This window comes from Perissodus microlepis, chromosome 17 (assembly GCF_051167445.1).
Source record: "Perissodus microlepis isolate ML-2025 ecotype Zambia chromosome 17, ASM5116744v1, whole genome shotgun sequence".
Taxonomy (NCBI): Eukaryota; Metazoa; Chordata; class Actinopteri; order Cichliformes; family Cichlidae; genus Perissodus; species Perissodus microlepis.
Genome location: NC_140477.1, coordinates 17,087,358 through 17,102,619, shown reverse-complemented (window position 1 = coordinate 17,102,619; position 15,262 = coordinate 17,087,358). Strand labels below are relative to the sequence as shown.

The 15,262-nt window shown below is 39.2% G+C and overlaps 1 protein-coding gene across 2 annotated transcripts in view; it reads right to left on the bottom strand.

Moving 5' to 3' along the window:
• Positions 1–15,262, bottom strand: part of tmcc3 (transmembrane and coiled-coil domain family 3) — a 120,991-nt gene that overhangs the window by 34,382 nt on the left and 71,347 nt on the right. Inside the window, exon 1 of one of the 2 annotated variants that reach the window (XM_084911130.1) lies at positions 1,845–2,134. The exons of the other annotated variant lie outside the window; for it this stretch is intronic. Coding sequence (XP_084767256.1) covers positions 1,845–1,847 — 3 coding nt within the window. The 5' untranslated portion in view covers positions 1,848–2,134. Of the gene's footprint in view, positions 1–1,844; positions 2,135–15,262 lie in introns of those variants that run through there. 2 annotated transcript variants of the gene reach the window in all.

Here is a 15,262-nt window from a genome sequence, read left to right as displayed (position 1 = left end):
TTGCGGAAAACAGAAATCAACCTAACTGAACAGATACGTTTCTTCTTCTTTTCCAAAGTTTGTGAGTAATCATGTTAAATAATCAAGATCTCACTATTGACCAAAGTAACTGACGATTGATGTGAAGAACATGTGAACATATTTTATTTAACCGCGATAATCCCAAATTCCCCTCTAAGCTAAAGAAGGATACTTCCTTTTATCCCAATAACCCTTAAAGTGACTGATTTCAGATCAGATGCTGTTTTGAGTATTAATCACCTGCCTTTCCTGTCTCTTTAGGGGCTACAGGCTTCATATCAGACTCATAAATAATGGAGAAGAACATGAAAAAAAAGGCTCAGAGAATCTCCTTTCTTCCATATTCACACACTTATTACGAGTCTACATTGAAGCTGTACTGACTTTCATCATATTCCACAAAAATCTACCGTGTGACTCTCTAGTGACTGAGTTTTCCAGCTGGGCCAGATTTTTTAGAAAGGTTTTACAGTTTTGGCTTTTGGATAGGGTAGATAACATTAAGGGTAAAGACTCAGGGAGTATTACATTGCATGAGATGTTTCAGGCTATAATGCAGAGAAAAGAAAGCATGTGGGTTAGATCCTATTTCTGCTTAACTGCTTTCCTTTTTGTTTGTCCAGCAGTTTGGCGCACGCCTCATTGCCAGATTGTGATGATTATTAAAGGTAAAAGCTGGTAAAAGCAGGCAGTCTTGATAATTATAGGCCTATAGCTTCACCCAGCAGACTTCAAGACGGTTGTGTGTAGCTACAAGAGTTAAAACTTTAAAAGCAACATGAAGAAATCCAATGCATGCTGAATGCTTCTGAAAATAAATCTTTGTGGGTTTATTGAGTATGATTTAGAATCCCGCTACCAGTTCCAGCTGAGGAAACGCTGGTACAGATGTGTTTCAATTTAAATTCATAAGTATGAATTCATAAGAGGCCATCAAAACAATGGATAAAATAAATAAAAACTTCAGCTTCCAATTTAGCTGATCTCTCTATAAGACATATACAGATATTTTGACAGTAGTTTCTTTAGATCGTGGTGATAGTTTAAATCAAAAACAAAAAACAAAAACAGGAATGTATCTTTTTTACACAAGTTATTATGTAGGGCTTTAACTAGTATGGACCTATTTGAGTACAAATTGAATTGTATGTGAGTTTGACACCCCTACAATAAACGAAAGGTTTCATCTACTCAAGCATAAAATACATTTGTGTTTATCAAATAGCCATAAACAACGGAAAATTGACAGACTAGTTTTCCCACTGGTATGCATCATGTCTGGATCAATAAAAACATCCTGTAGTGGAGTCAAAATTGCTTTAAAATTTTATTACAATAAGCTCCGTTCATCTGAACCAAACTCCATTAAGAAATCTGTGAATTTAACGCTCCCTAACATATCGTCAATATGATCAATAATCAATTTTTTAAAAAGGTAAACATTTCGGAAAATAATCGATTAAAGTATCAGACTAGTGCCGAATTCAAGAAAAGCTCCAAATGTTAAATAATGAGTGTGTAAATATTTTGTTTATGTACAGGATACACACAAATTCCAACAAGCAGGGGAAAAACGGGATTTTCTAAATGAAGTGTGACAAGGCACGTGAACACAATACGTGACGGGACTAGTCGGCGAAAAGCTGACTGACAGCTGTTGGAAAGAGGAGGAACGCCAATTCATCCCAATGACAGAAACTCGACGGTTATAAATAACTTATAAACTCTGGGGTGGAGATTTAGGCGGTCAGACAGCAAATCCGACAGTTTCACAGACGTTAGCTCGCTAACTGACTTCGTATTAGCAGAAAGGACATATTTACCATTTTACCGCCGCTGATTTGAGCGTATCCCTACTTCCAAACTTTTCTCCCCAGCAGCAGAGCCAGCTCCGGACATAATCTTCGGGCTCACACTGGCTCCCCTGTGCCGTTTCTCTCCGTGTGAAAATTAACCGTTAACACCGTCTGTGAACCACATGCCATCGGGGTTCCCTCGTCCACTTGATGCTGCTGCTGGAAGCCAACCAACGGCTACAAGCAACGGTGTGGTCCCCTCTCCTAACCAGCCCGCCGCGATAATCTTCCTAAAACCGGCGAGCAGTGGACACACAGCGTGTAACTACGCCCCGCCCACCTTTTTTACACAGAGGGAGGGGCTGGGAGGCATATCGAATACTCCCACTCTCATTAATTTATAATCCGAAAAAGTGGGCCTCCTTGGTCTACCAGTGAGATCTGCTGGCTCTTTTTTTTACTCTCAACAATATCTTTATCAATATTTAATCATAATTAATATCAAGCATAACACAGTCCCAAAAGGAAATAAAGAAAAGTTTTCCTCTTATTCTGGGCTCTTTTATCTAATGGAAATTCTGGCCCAGGAAAACTAGGCCATGGGTCATCAAGTTACAAACAGGCTGCAGGGCACAAATGTTTGATGAAGCCTTTTTTAAACATAAATAGTTAAAATCCTTCAGACTTTCCCTTATTCATTGGAGATGGTCCTAGATGTTGTCAACCGGCTATTGAGCATGAGAGTGGTCACATGACTCAAAATCATCAGGACTTCCTCCTAATCACCCAACCACATCCAGTAGATTAGTGTCCTTCCCTGAGCCTGCTTCTGTTGGAGATCTCTTCCCGTTACAAAGGAGTTCTTGCTCCCCAATGTCACCAAGTGCTTTCTCATGGCAAATCAGCTAATTCGAGGGATTTTGTCCCTTTTGAAGTCGTACTCACAGTCGCAGCAACCCGAGGACCCATTTCGGTGTCACATTAAATGATAAAGATTTTTTTCCTTAAAATGTATAATTTTTATGATATCAACATAGTGTTTTTTTTATCATTTATATGTCTATGTGACAAATATGCTTGTAAACAAATTTTATGGTGAGCTCAGAAAAACTTTCCTCCTTCAGCAGATAAATATGTGAAACCCATGACAGAGAGCAACAATCCACAGTAGGAAAATCTACATAAAACATAATTTTGACAGGATGATAAGGGGGCTTTATTCTAAATATAAGCATAACAACAATATACCGATGCGGTTTAATGCACAATATGCAGCAGATCTGCCACATATTCATCAGTCAATATTCATCATCAATCTTCATAGGAAGATTATATACTGTATACAGTATATAATCCAGACCAGCACCACAGCGGCACTAACTTCAATAATTAATGCACTGTATATTCAAATGATTAACCCTGTCAAGGTAGAAATTAGGGTTGAGCTGTTAGATTGATGGGATTAATCTTTTCTTTTTCTAGCCAGTAAAATTGACGTCAGAATGAATGAGAATACATTATTCAAAAAAATCCAGAAGCGCGATCCTCTCCAGATCTGTTTGAAAATATAGAAAACTCCTCTGCTGTGACTAATAGCATGTGTCTGATTTAGTGTTTTACATAAAATGGTTGAAATAACCCATCTGAGCCTCCGTTCCGTATGGAAACCTTACAAATCTATGCAAATATTCTTCAAATGATCAAACAGACTTTATTAATGGTGCATGTGAAGCGTATTTGAGTTATCGCTGGTAATGTACTTGTAGAATACATTACATTGTGAGAGACTGCTCGGTCCTTTCACACTAATAGAAGTTTTCAGTGCAGGATATTCTTACCCTTTGTGAATTTGCCACTTTTAACATGACCTGTTTTTTGCCCGAGTTCTTGTTTACACCTAGTGGAAACACAGTCACATGGATAATGTGATAGACATGACACCGGTTAGATGAATTACTCCTCAAAGGTCTTGGGATTGATTCATGAATGATTTAAAGGCACAGCAGCTCCAGTCTGGCCCCACTGATAAAGAAACCAATTAGGATGATCCGTGGCCTTGTCATGTGATCTGAGCCTACTGATAGTTTTCTGTCAAAGCGGACATTAAGAATTAATCCCCACAATGTAAGTCCTCTGGCTGGCACTCGACCTCGCCCTGGACCTCCAATCTGGTGAAAAACACACCAGTATCCTTGTGGCGTCCCACTCTTCTGTCATTCTTTATCACTTTCTTCTCCCTTATGCGCACATGGACCTGAAGCCTAGTTTATGAGGATGCTGGGTGAGTCAGCGGGCTGTTAATCACCGTGACAAGTGTGTGTGCTGACAGGTTGGACGCCGTGAGGTTCGGTGATTCAGCCTGCAGGGGAGAACACAGCACCTGGCACTGAGGCAGCCCGCAGGCCACGAGCCCCCGTACTAAGGTTCAATGTGTTCCAAACGAATCACATCGCCTTATTTCCACGAGCGTGCACGTGCATCTTGGGGTTGTCATTGTATAGCTTCAGGATGAATCAATCCTGATGCACTTCCACTCCATTTCCCCTGAGTATTGACATACAAAATCCATTTGTGTGAAAAAGAGATAGCAGGCAGAGTTAATTGTGACATTTAGTTAGGCACAGATTGGTGGCCTGTTTGTACTTTCGAATTCATTTGATTCAGGGCAAGCTTTATCTACAAGCTCACAAGCCTTTAAATACCATTAAGAGCAGACCTAATGGATATGTCCAAACTTGTGACACTTGCAAGACTATAACAGAAAAACAGGTGCAGAAGAGCATGTTAAGGAAGTGTTTTGATTTACTGCAGGAAAACCTCAAATGTATCCACATGGACACACGCATGCACTCCGTCTTTATCTAAATATCTCCTTTGACTTTTAATAAGTGAGTAATAGAGCTACAAATCCAGTTATGTTTCCAAACCAGAGTCAGGTTACATAATTTTTTAAAACTCCAGCATGTAAACCCCAGAGTTTCATATCATAAAATGATGCAAAACTTATTTTTGTGTCAAGGAAGCAAATATTTACATAGTTTCTGCTGTTAATCACAAGATGCCATTGTTCTCTTCTCCCTCGAGCACTGGTCTTCCTGCTTCACTTCCTGCCTCCATCTCAGCTGAGGTATAACTTTAACCTCTGATGTACCAGAAACCACCGGTACTGGTGAAGGAGGTTCCAGTGAGGCTTTTCAGGAACTGACTGAGGTCAGAAAATGATGCAGCCGCTCTGGAATGTTTAGCCGATGTGGTCGTAATGTTCTAGTATTCCGCTGGTAGTTGTGGAATGTTTAAATTATGGGCGGATCAGGCTGTTCACATGAGATTAGGCTGTTCTCAAGAATGAGTAAAACCTGGGCTCAGAGTATTCTCTTGAAACCATTGACTGTAGAAACCATGCGCAACCTGACAGCTCGCCCAAAATGTCTATCGCCCCCTGGTGACTGGCTGCAGTAAAGGTCATAAACCCTGCCCCTTTTAAAGACGCCTACTGCCATTTAAATCAGTCATCACATTGATTTCGGTTCAAGGGGTCATTTTTCCTCTCAGTTTGTTTTTAATTAGTAACTTGGTGCTCTAAAATTGGGGTATAGCTTCATGATGATTGGCAGCTGCAGTAATGGAAAAACTTGCACATTTTTATTCAGCATTTCCAGACAGAGTAGGGTCACTGAAGGCGATCACAGCTGTCTGTTTCAAACTGAGAGTGTGAGTTGTTCTCTAGCAAACTGGACTAACCAGTACAAGGGCCTGAGGTACTGCTGCACTTTTTTGTTAAGTTAAATATGGGATTTCTAAGCTAATCAATAAATTAACATCCTTAGCTAGCTAGCTAAGGCAGTCATTGGCTGAAACCCTGAAGGGATCAGAAGTGAAACGTGAGAGGAATTAAAGAAGATAGGGTCATAATTTTCACATTTGAAGCATCACTACATCTGTGGCCACAGTCGGTAATTACAGGATTCTGGAGAAGTAATTTCCTGTGCAATCCTACGATTACATATTACAGCTATGTCAGATGCCTTTTGAGGTTTTCCCTAATGTTTTCTGGTAGTTAAATGTGATCAGATTTGAATCTGTGATCAGTGATCAGATTTAAATCCACATTAGGAGGTAGGATAAGTCCTGGGCGTATCAGGTAAAGGAACCTGGTTTACATTGCCTTTGGACTTGGATTTAATACTCATTTTTTTTATTTTTCCTTCTCACCTTTTTGGTTCGGATGGCCGTTCAGAAGAACAGCCATCCGGACTGCAACAGAGGCAGCAGAGAGATACATTCCAGAGCATTCATCGGATGTATCTTTCATCATCGATTAGGAAAAGCTTGTGGATTGGCTTAAGATATGCCTAAATGGCAAAACTACACTACTAAGAAAGGGTACAATGCTTTTAACTGCAACAAACATAGAATGATCATTTCAGCTCAAACCAGAAATATAAGGTTGCTTTCAACTCATTGCATATTGTAGTTAGTCAGGATCCATTGGCATCACATTTTATTTCACTGGGCAGTGCTTCAGTGCAACTCTTTAACATAAGGGTCTTCACATCTAAAATAGATTACATTACAGTTAAATCCCTTCATGCTTTATAACTATTGTAACTGTAGTAAAGACTAAGTAAAGATGAAAAAGTTGCAGCAGAAGGTCAAAGTTTACCATGTATTTTGTGTATTTTGAACCAAACCATATCATTTAATATACCTAACCACATAGTTTTGGTCCCTAACCACACAGGAACTCAAAAAGTTGAAATATTGTTGTGCTAGACAGGTCAGAAACTCCTGTCCTGTGGGTGGAAGTCCTGTGATCATTGTCACCGTCATACTTTCTTACGGAGACTTTGAATTTGCTTTTTAATACTTGTGGAGAAAATAATATAATGTGTGATGCCGAGTGAATCTGACCCATCTACAGTACGTGATAAACTGAGAATAAGAATGTGTCCCTATTCTACTTTCCACAGCAAGAGTCAGCTCGGTGTTACGTGTGCTTCAGCTGAATGATACTCATTAGTTTACGCACTGTTAGTACTTATTCACCCCCAATAACTCAAGGGCATTTAATCACCGTCACAAGAAGCAATATAAGAAAGATGCAGCTCCCACTGAAAACTGCCACGTCAACACAATACAAGAAAATCAACACTATCATGAAGACGAAGATCTACCACAACATCTTAGTGCAACATGAAATCCCTTGTGCCCTGAACCCAATTGGTCTTGGGTTCATTTACCAACAAGACAATGACCCAATCATACAAGCCTTTGGGAACAGCTAGAAAGTATCTAGAGTTTAATATCAAAATAGAAACTATTGAAACGCCCATAAAAACTGCCGTTATCAAGGCCAAAGGAGGCCACACAAAATGTTAAATGTTTGTTGGTTAATGTGTTTTACTAAGAATTATTTAGCTTTTCTGGTATAGCAATTCTGGTATGCTCTACCAGAGAAGAGCAGCACATCCTGATAGTCTTGTCATTGTTTTGAAATTTGGTTTTCAACCCTGTACCACACTGGTGACTTGACTGACGTTAATGCTAGCACAGTATGTCACTCGATCCCTGTATAAACGCCTCCAGCGTTAATGCCCATTACTTCAATGCCAGTAAAATTGACGTCAGAGCTAATATCAGTTCCCATACCTCACTGTCATGTAACCTCCGTCATACAATGAGCGTATTAGAATGTGACAGACGGAGGGAGAAAGCGAGAGAGGAAACTGGGAGTTAAGTGACACACAGCTGTCCTGATTCGGCCTGATTATTGCTGCGTCTCTGAGTCAAACAGGAAGGGAAACTCTCCGCAGAGGAGACTGAGAGCTCTCAAATGTGACTCTGTGAGAAGAAACGTCTATTTGCTTCTCCATTTCCTTTGTTCCTCAAAAGATATCGCTGACATACAGAGACACACACTTTTATATACTCTCAAATCACATAATGTTTCAAAAAATGTATTTTTCAACACCAAGAAATGAAGCATGTGAGTATCATGACAACTAACTGATAACATATCTCCCAGAGCTCCAGGAATAAAGACATTAAGTGGAGAGGATTTCATTAAGATCTTGAATAATTCACAGCTATGATTCCCATCTAATGTCTGGTATCGCTGTTACGTAGAACAGCTAATGTGTTCATAACTGTCAGATGGGAATGTGGCTACATCCAGACGAGCAGAGGCAGGAAGCTGCTGGCCACTGCTGTGTGCATCACTTATCTTTCCTCCAAGGTGTCAGGAGGAAAAAGCGGAGAGCGAAGACAGTTTAATTGAGCGCTGATTAAAGTTTAATTGATTCATTTCAGTCTGAATCTATTAAGTAGAATGGAGATGCACACAGATTTCTCTTAAGTAGCTGGAGCAATGAAGTTGGACACATTTTCCTTTACAGTGATTGATATGCAGCATTTATATGGCTGCTTGTGCACAGATGGGTGACAAATTAAAGGCATTTTAAAAAAGCAGTGTTTGACCCCTGCAGCGAGGAGATATGCTGTCCCTGTCACGCTCTGAGAGACATCCTAGTTTTGGTCTTTTATGTTAAAGGGAAGCCAATCCTTTTTATACTGATAAGAGTGATCTCTTCCAGGATAACATTCATCGGGAATAAATGGTAACAGAAAGGCTTGATGAGGATGATGTGATTTGTGTGCTCTAACCAAATCTCGACCCTACTGCAAACACGTGGGAGATTTTGGACTGATCCGTTATTGAGCTCAGTGCACAACAGGTGGGTGAAATGAACAAATATGTGAGTCTTTATTTGGCTTTTAATTAAAAACCAATAACACAAAGTCCAAGGGATCGAAGAACTAAATAGGAATTCACAGAAGGAAGAATAGATAGAGGAGGCAAGTGAATGCTTCACATCACTCACAATATTGTCTGCTTTACTCCACACACGGTCCCTATAAATGCTTTGCCTTGGCAATGCAATTCCCAGCAACTTTCTTTTTCTGTGCCTCAGAAGCATTTCCAAACTCAACCTTCTGAGTAAATAACAAAATCACGAAATAACACACCAAACCAAAAAGACTTGTGGCTGGCAGAAATGCTTTTTTTCCCATGTGGTGGCAACAAGCTTGCATAAGGTGTGGGAAATAAGCTTAAAACAATCTTACAAATCACAGGGGGAAAGATGGGACTGTATATACGTCAGGCTGTTTAGACACGGGTCAAACCAATCAGGGCAGAGTACAAAACGACATACAAGAAAAAAGCATTTTATCAAAATAAAACGAGAAGTAGAAATAAGGTAGACAAGGGAGCTATCAGAGAGGAGACAAAGAAAAAGACACTGGGAAAATATGGACACAAGAATGAAGATCTATGAAGCGAAATCAAAATATAAATAGATTAAAAGAAACCAGGACCATGAAAGTTGGACCCCACTTATCATGAGAAACACACAGTTAGGGACTAACTTTTGATCGACTGGTGTTATTTCCCACAGCAGTGTTTGTTTTTGCACTGGCACTGAAACCTTTTTTGATTTATTTGAAAATGAATCTTTACAACAGGTCTATTATGCAGCACATACTGCACTGGTGACTCACTGTTACCAGAGATTTGCACTGTCCAGTAAAGCAGTAGCTGCCACAAGTACAGGTTGTTCAACAACGCAAAACAGCATTTTTCAAGCTTTTATGCATTTAGCAAAGCGAGAACACTTGTTGCGAGTCTTTAATTGGCACAAAGTCTTCAGGTCTTACTTAAGAGCACCGTTTCATCGTGGATTAGAAATCGGAGCAGGATGTAGATTAGAAAGTGCAGAACTGTCAATTACAGAAAGTAATTCTCCAAGTATACCAAGGCAGAAGAGGAAAACACACAAACACAGTCTCTGTAGCTGACGTCTCGTATTTTAAGTGTGATGAGAAATTTTGACTAGAAACAAGACAAATATACTTGATAAGATTTTGAGTTTTTGCAGTGTACCCCCCTGACTGAGATCCTGTACTGCATAAACAGTTGTACTTGAAACAAGCCAAATATTCTTAAATCTGACAAAAGTTTCTTGTTTTGAGAAGAAAAAAAAATCTGCCAGTGGGGTGAGCAAAAGTTGCTTGACTACAATTGTTAAAACTAGCAAATGAATCTATGCCTTTTAACTAGACAAAACTGTCCAAATGTTATGCTTAAATGAAGAAAATTTGACTTATTACAAGGAAAGAGACTGAATTGTTTCTTTCTTGATTGAGTTAAATATAAGAATTAAATCTCAACTCTGAGAACAATAATTAGAAAAAAGTGCTGAGAATAAGACGGCATCTGTTCAAAAAGCTACAAAAAAATATGGGACTTTATCTTAAAGCAAAACACCAGAAGCACTCTTATTTTTTGCACGTTTATTGACACAGCAACGGGTCAGTAACTCAACTTTAACAGTACTGAGGTCTAATTCCAGGAGACTCATGTCTAACATTACCTACATTTGAGCAGGGTACTGTGTAACATGGACACTGTAAGAAGTGCATATTCCAGATACTCTTAACAGGAATAATAACAGTATAAAATACTCATGACTGAATGTATCAAACATACATTTTGCTCTTACTTCACATTTTAATATTTTTAATGATAACATTATTAGGTTTTTAATGTCCCTTACTGCAGAATAAAGATTTCTTATGAAAGTCTGGTTTTGTTTTGGTTTTATCTTTAGCTCCATTCTAAGAAAATGAATCAGTTTCAAGTGTCCTCAGTGTACGACACATACAGGATGTCATGCTGAAATGTTACAAAACTTACAATAGAAGCCACTAGAAACAAATTATTCCAGCCTAATTGATGACATTTATGGCATTTGTTTTCTGTGCTGACTGATATGCTGCTCAGTGCTTTGCTGCCTGCTTTTAAATCAGATGTCACTCTGAACATAAACACAAGCTACATGTGATGTCTCTGATGTGTATCTGTTTCTACCCGTGCTGATGCTAGCATGACTAAAGCTAGCCAAGCAGCAGTAAATATGTGAAGTAAGGCAGAAGGATATACTCATCAAACAAACAGGATCATAAGAATATAAAACCACGAGCACTACAAATGTAACAGAAATATGTTGACATAAAATGGCATGTTATTTGAAATCTACACGAAACAATGACACAACTACTTTTTTTCAATTTTTTCAATTTATTTATTTTTTACCAATTGTCCAAATTAGTCTGTGATTGGCCTTAGTGTGACAGAAATCATATTTATATACAACTAAATATGACTCAGCAAACATGTTTTAAATGGATGATTCCTCACTTGATGACAAATGATCCATTTCCATATTTGCTGAGTCTTAAATTTGATGTCAGTGAACTTATCAGTGGTTGGTGTTAAAAAAAAAGCCCCCAAATCCCCTATGAGCAAGCACTTGGCGACAGTGGAGAGGAAAAACTCCCTCTTAATGAGGAGAAACCTCTGACAGAACCGGGCTCAGGAAGGGGTGGCCTTCTGTCTCGACCGAGAGGGGTTCAAATGTTCACTGACAATTTAGTTGTATATAAATATGATTTTTAGGACTTGATGTTGAGACCAATTATGTGAAATTGGGGACGCGCACAGTTCCGCTTCTTCTTGTTCTTCTTCTTACTTGGCGGAATCTCTGGCAGGCTCTTAACTTCATTCTCGAGTTCAGCCACCTTGACATTGAGCATTTTCTGTTTGTCTTGTAGACTTTGCAAAGATTCCTGTACAGAAAATGCAGCTGACTCTTCTTTTTTTATCTTCTGTTGTTCTGTGGTGTCTTTTTCTTTCTGAGGCTCTTGCAGAGACATTGCAGTGGATGGCAGTGAGTCCTCTTTCTCCATCTTCTCCTGTTCTCCAGTCTCGTTTTCTTTCAGAGGCTCACATTTATGCATTTCATTTGCAGCAGTGGAATTTTGTTCTTTGTGCTGCTGTGGGATTTTCAGTGAGGAAGCTTTGGCCCCTTTCAGCTCTCGCTCAACAGACTCTACCTTCAAATCATGAAGGGCCTTGTTGGGGCAGAGCTGGGATTTCAGGTCACTGATTTCCAGGTTGAGTGTCTCCTGCTCCTGCCTATGTTTAACGGCCTGCTCTTCAAGCTGATTTTGAGCTGCTAGGAGCTGTTTCTGGAGCATCTCAATCTGCTCTTGCTGAATCCTACATTTGAGCTCAAATTCAGCCTCCTTAGAGGACTTCAGTCCTACAGAGTCAGTGTGTGAAGCCTCTGTGGTTGGAGTGGCAGACTCCACACACTGCTCTGTGGTAGGGTGGCTGATTTGGTCCTGCAGGGTAGCTATCACCTCATCCAATATGACAATAGCTTCATTGTCATTTGCGAGAGTGTCTGTCTCACTGATGTCATTGGGCTTATTACTAGAAGCCTCTTCCAGGTGCTTTATGAGGTCTTTAATCGTTTCCTCGTGATTTTGCTTGTTCTCATGAATTTCTTCATGGAGTTTGTTCACCTGAAACTGGTGATAAGAGGCCCTCTTGTTTGACCCGTTTTCACCCGTGCTGTTTTGAGCTTCAAGAAGAGCCCGGGCATATGCCCGAGTAATTGGTCTTCTTGGTTCTTCAGCCACTCTTTTCTGTTTTTGCTTTTTTTCTTTCTTTGGTTTCACAACCGTTTCCTTTGGTGGTTGTGCCACAGGAGACTTTTTAGTATTTGGTTGTGTGGCTTTATCAACCTCAGGTTTTGGTGTGATGACCATTTCTATTTTTGCTTCTGCCATTGTAGATGCGTCAGCGTTTGCGTCTGCGTTTCTCTGCGTCTGCCTTGTCTTTGCTTTAACAACCAGGTTGCTTTGTGTTTCTGCCATCCGAGATCCACTAAAGTCGGTTGAATGTCTCCCCTATTTATAGGTTTTTCCAGTAGAATGTGCACAGTGACATCACAGGCTGTTCCTGTCATGTGATGTTCCTTTGAAGTGCCATGATTGGAACAATTCAAAATAAAATGCCCACAAACCTAATGTAAAGGAAAGGCTTTTATTTTGTAGCACATACTGAATTAACACTATAAAAGCTACTCTACAGGAATTGCAGTAAAAAATAAAACAAAAGCAAAATATGTTTTTTAAATGGTTGTTAAAAAAACTAACCAAAGTAGAAGACAACTGTTTAGTGGAAAGTATTCGACATTCTAGAGATTCTCAGGCATAATAACTTCTTTCATAATTTAAACAAGGACAGGTAGAAAACGTTCATATTTAGTGAAAGATATTTATTAACATTATCCAATGAGAGTTACTGAATGTCTGTAGGCAGTGAGATCTTGGTGGTTGCCGAAGCGACAGAATGTCATCTATGTTTTGTTTTAAATTCAGTTTCAATGCTGAATCTAAGAAACAACAGACTGCAGAGGGAGACTTTAATAGAGGTTTACTAACTCTTACTATCATATACATTGTGGAAAAATCTGTCTTTATTTAGCATAATATATTTGTTATAAGCACTAAATATGTTTTCTGATTAACTGATGAACACTAACGTACCAAGCTGAAAATTCTGCTCACCAGTCAGCAGCTTATATTCACAAAAAACGGATAAATCTGCGATCCATGCAACTCTAACCAGCCAGCAAAAACATGTGTTCATAATACAAAACAAGTTTACTTTGTGAAATGTTAAAAGGTACAAAAAATAAAACAATAAAATAAAAAAAGATGTTTTCAAGACTTTTTCACAAGTTCCTATATCTCACTGAAATGTTACTCTGTAGCTGATTTCTCGTATTTTAAGTGTGATGAGAAATTTTGACTAGAAACAAGACAAATATACTTGATAAGATTTTGAGTTTTTGCAGTGTATATGCAGCTGATTGATTTGGTCTTTAACCAACATGGAATCATTTATGTTGGGCAGCTGTGGCTATGTGTACTAATCAGTGCTTCAGTCCCCAGTGCTATCAGTCCACACGTCAAAGGGCAAGATACTGAACCTTCGATTGTCCCCAATGCATTTGGGTGTGAAGGAAATGTATGACTATGACTTCTAGTTCAAAAAGGGCTATTTATGTATTTAAGTCCAGTTGTTGCTCATTCACTGTTACCTTGAACGTGTCATGCTATCACCACTCTGTGTAACAGATATTTCCTATATAAGCAAATATGTTTTACACTATTTACCTACTGAAATGAAATCGTAACACCAGAAAAATGTTTAACTGTTTATTTCTGGAATAATAATAATGCATTTCTTGCATTTCTCATGGGTTCTAATGGGGGCCTTTCTTAAAATTACTGGTCCCAGTAACAAAGACGCTTGTCGACTCAGAAATCGAGGGAAAACCAACAACACACCCGGCAGAACATTATGTTATTTACACGGGTGCACATAAGTGGTCCGCAGGTGCGCATTCGCTGTCAAAATAAAAGACGCGCACCAGATAAGAAGTTGCAACACGCGTTTGCGTCCATATAAAAGGCACTGTTTTTGTCCGCTAGAGTGGGATTTTCACGGCACATTCTGCACCACATCTCTGTGCGTTCATCATTTGTTTGAAGCCAGCTCACCTCCTGCAACCACTTTTCCGAGAATACGCGCTTCTTTTGTGGTTCGGACTCCTTCTGACATTTCTTTGGAGGTGGGGGAACATCACAGTAATTGCTTAAAGGAGCTTGCTTCTTCGACATCTTTAAGAGTTCTAAAGAAATGTCTGTCCTCCTCCAGAAAATCTTATGTACGCAAACACGCGTTGCAACTTCTTATCTTGTGCGCGTTTTTTATTTTGACAGCGAATGCGCACCTGCGGACCACTTATGTGCACCCCTGGTTATTTAGCTCGTCATATTGCAGCCACAGAAATTCTTTTGTCCATGAAACCATAAAGCTGCACTTTCTTTTTGTTCTTTTCCGTTTTGTGGTAAGCTTTTCTTTGGCTGTCACTTCTTCACCCTGACCTGTCTTATTTGGCTGAACTAAAATATATATCCTGCTGCTTTTACACACGCACTCACGTTGTCAGCGATTCTCTGCGCGATCAACCTCTCACATGTTTAAGCTTGCTGCGGGAGATTTCACTTGTCATGTTTGCATAGTAAGCTGACGATTGATAAGATGATGTCAGAGGAATTGGTGCGCAAATTATCGTCACTCACCAATCAGTACTGTCGCTCTCTATACACAGTTTGCGCGATTGTAAATATGTGAAGTAAGGCAGAAGGATATACTCATCAAACAAACAGGATCATAAGAATATAAAACCACGAGCACTACAAATGTAACAGAAATATGTTGACATAAAATGGCATGTTATTTGAAATCTACACGAAACAATGACACAACTACTTTTTTTCAATTTTTTCAATTTATTTATTTTTTACCAATTGTCCAAATTAGTCTGTGATTGGCCTTAGTGTGACAGAAATCATATTTATATACAACTAAATATGACTCAGCAAACATGTTTTAAATGGATGATTCCTCACTTGATGACGAATGATCCATTTCCATATTTGCTGAGTCTTAAATTTGATGTCAG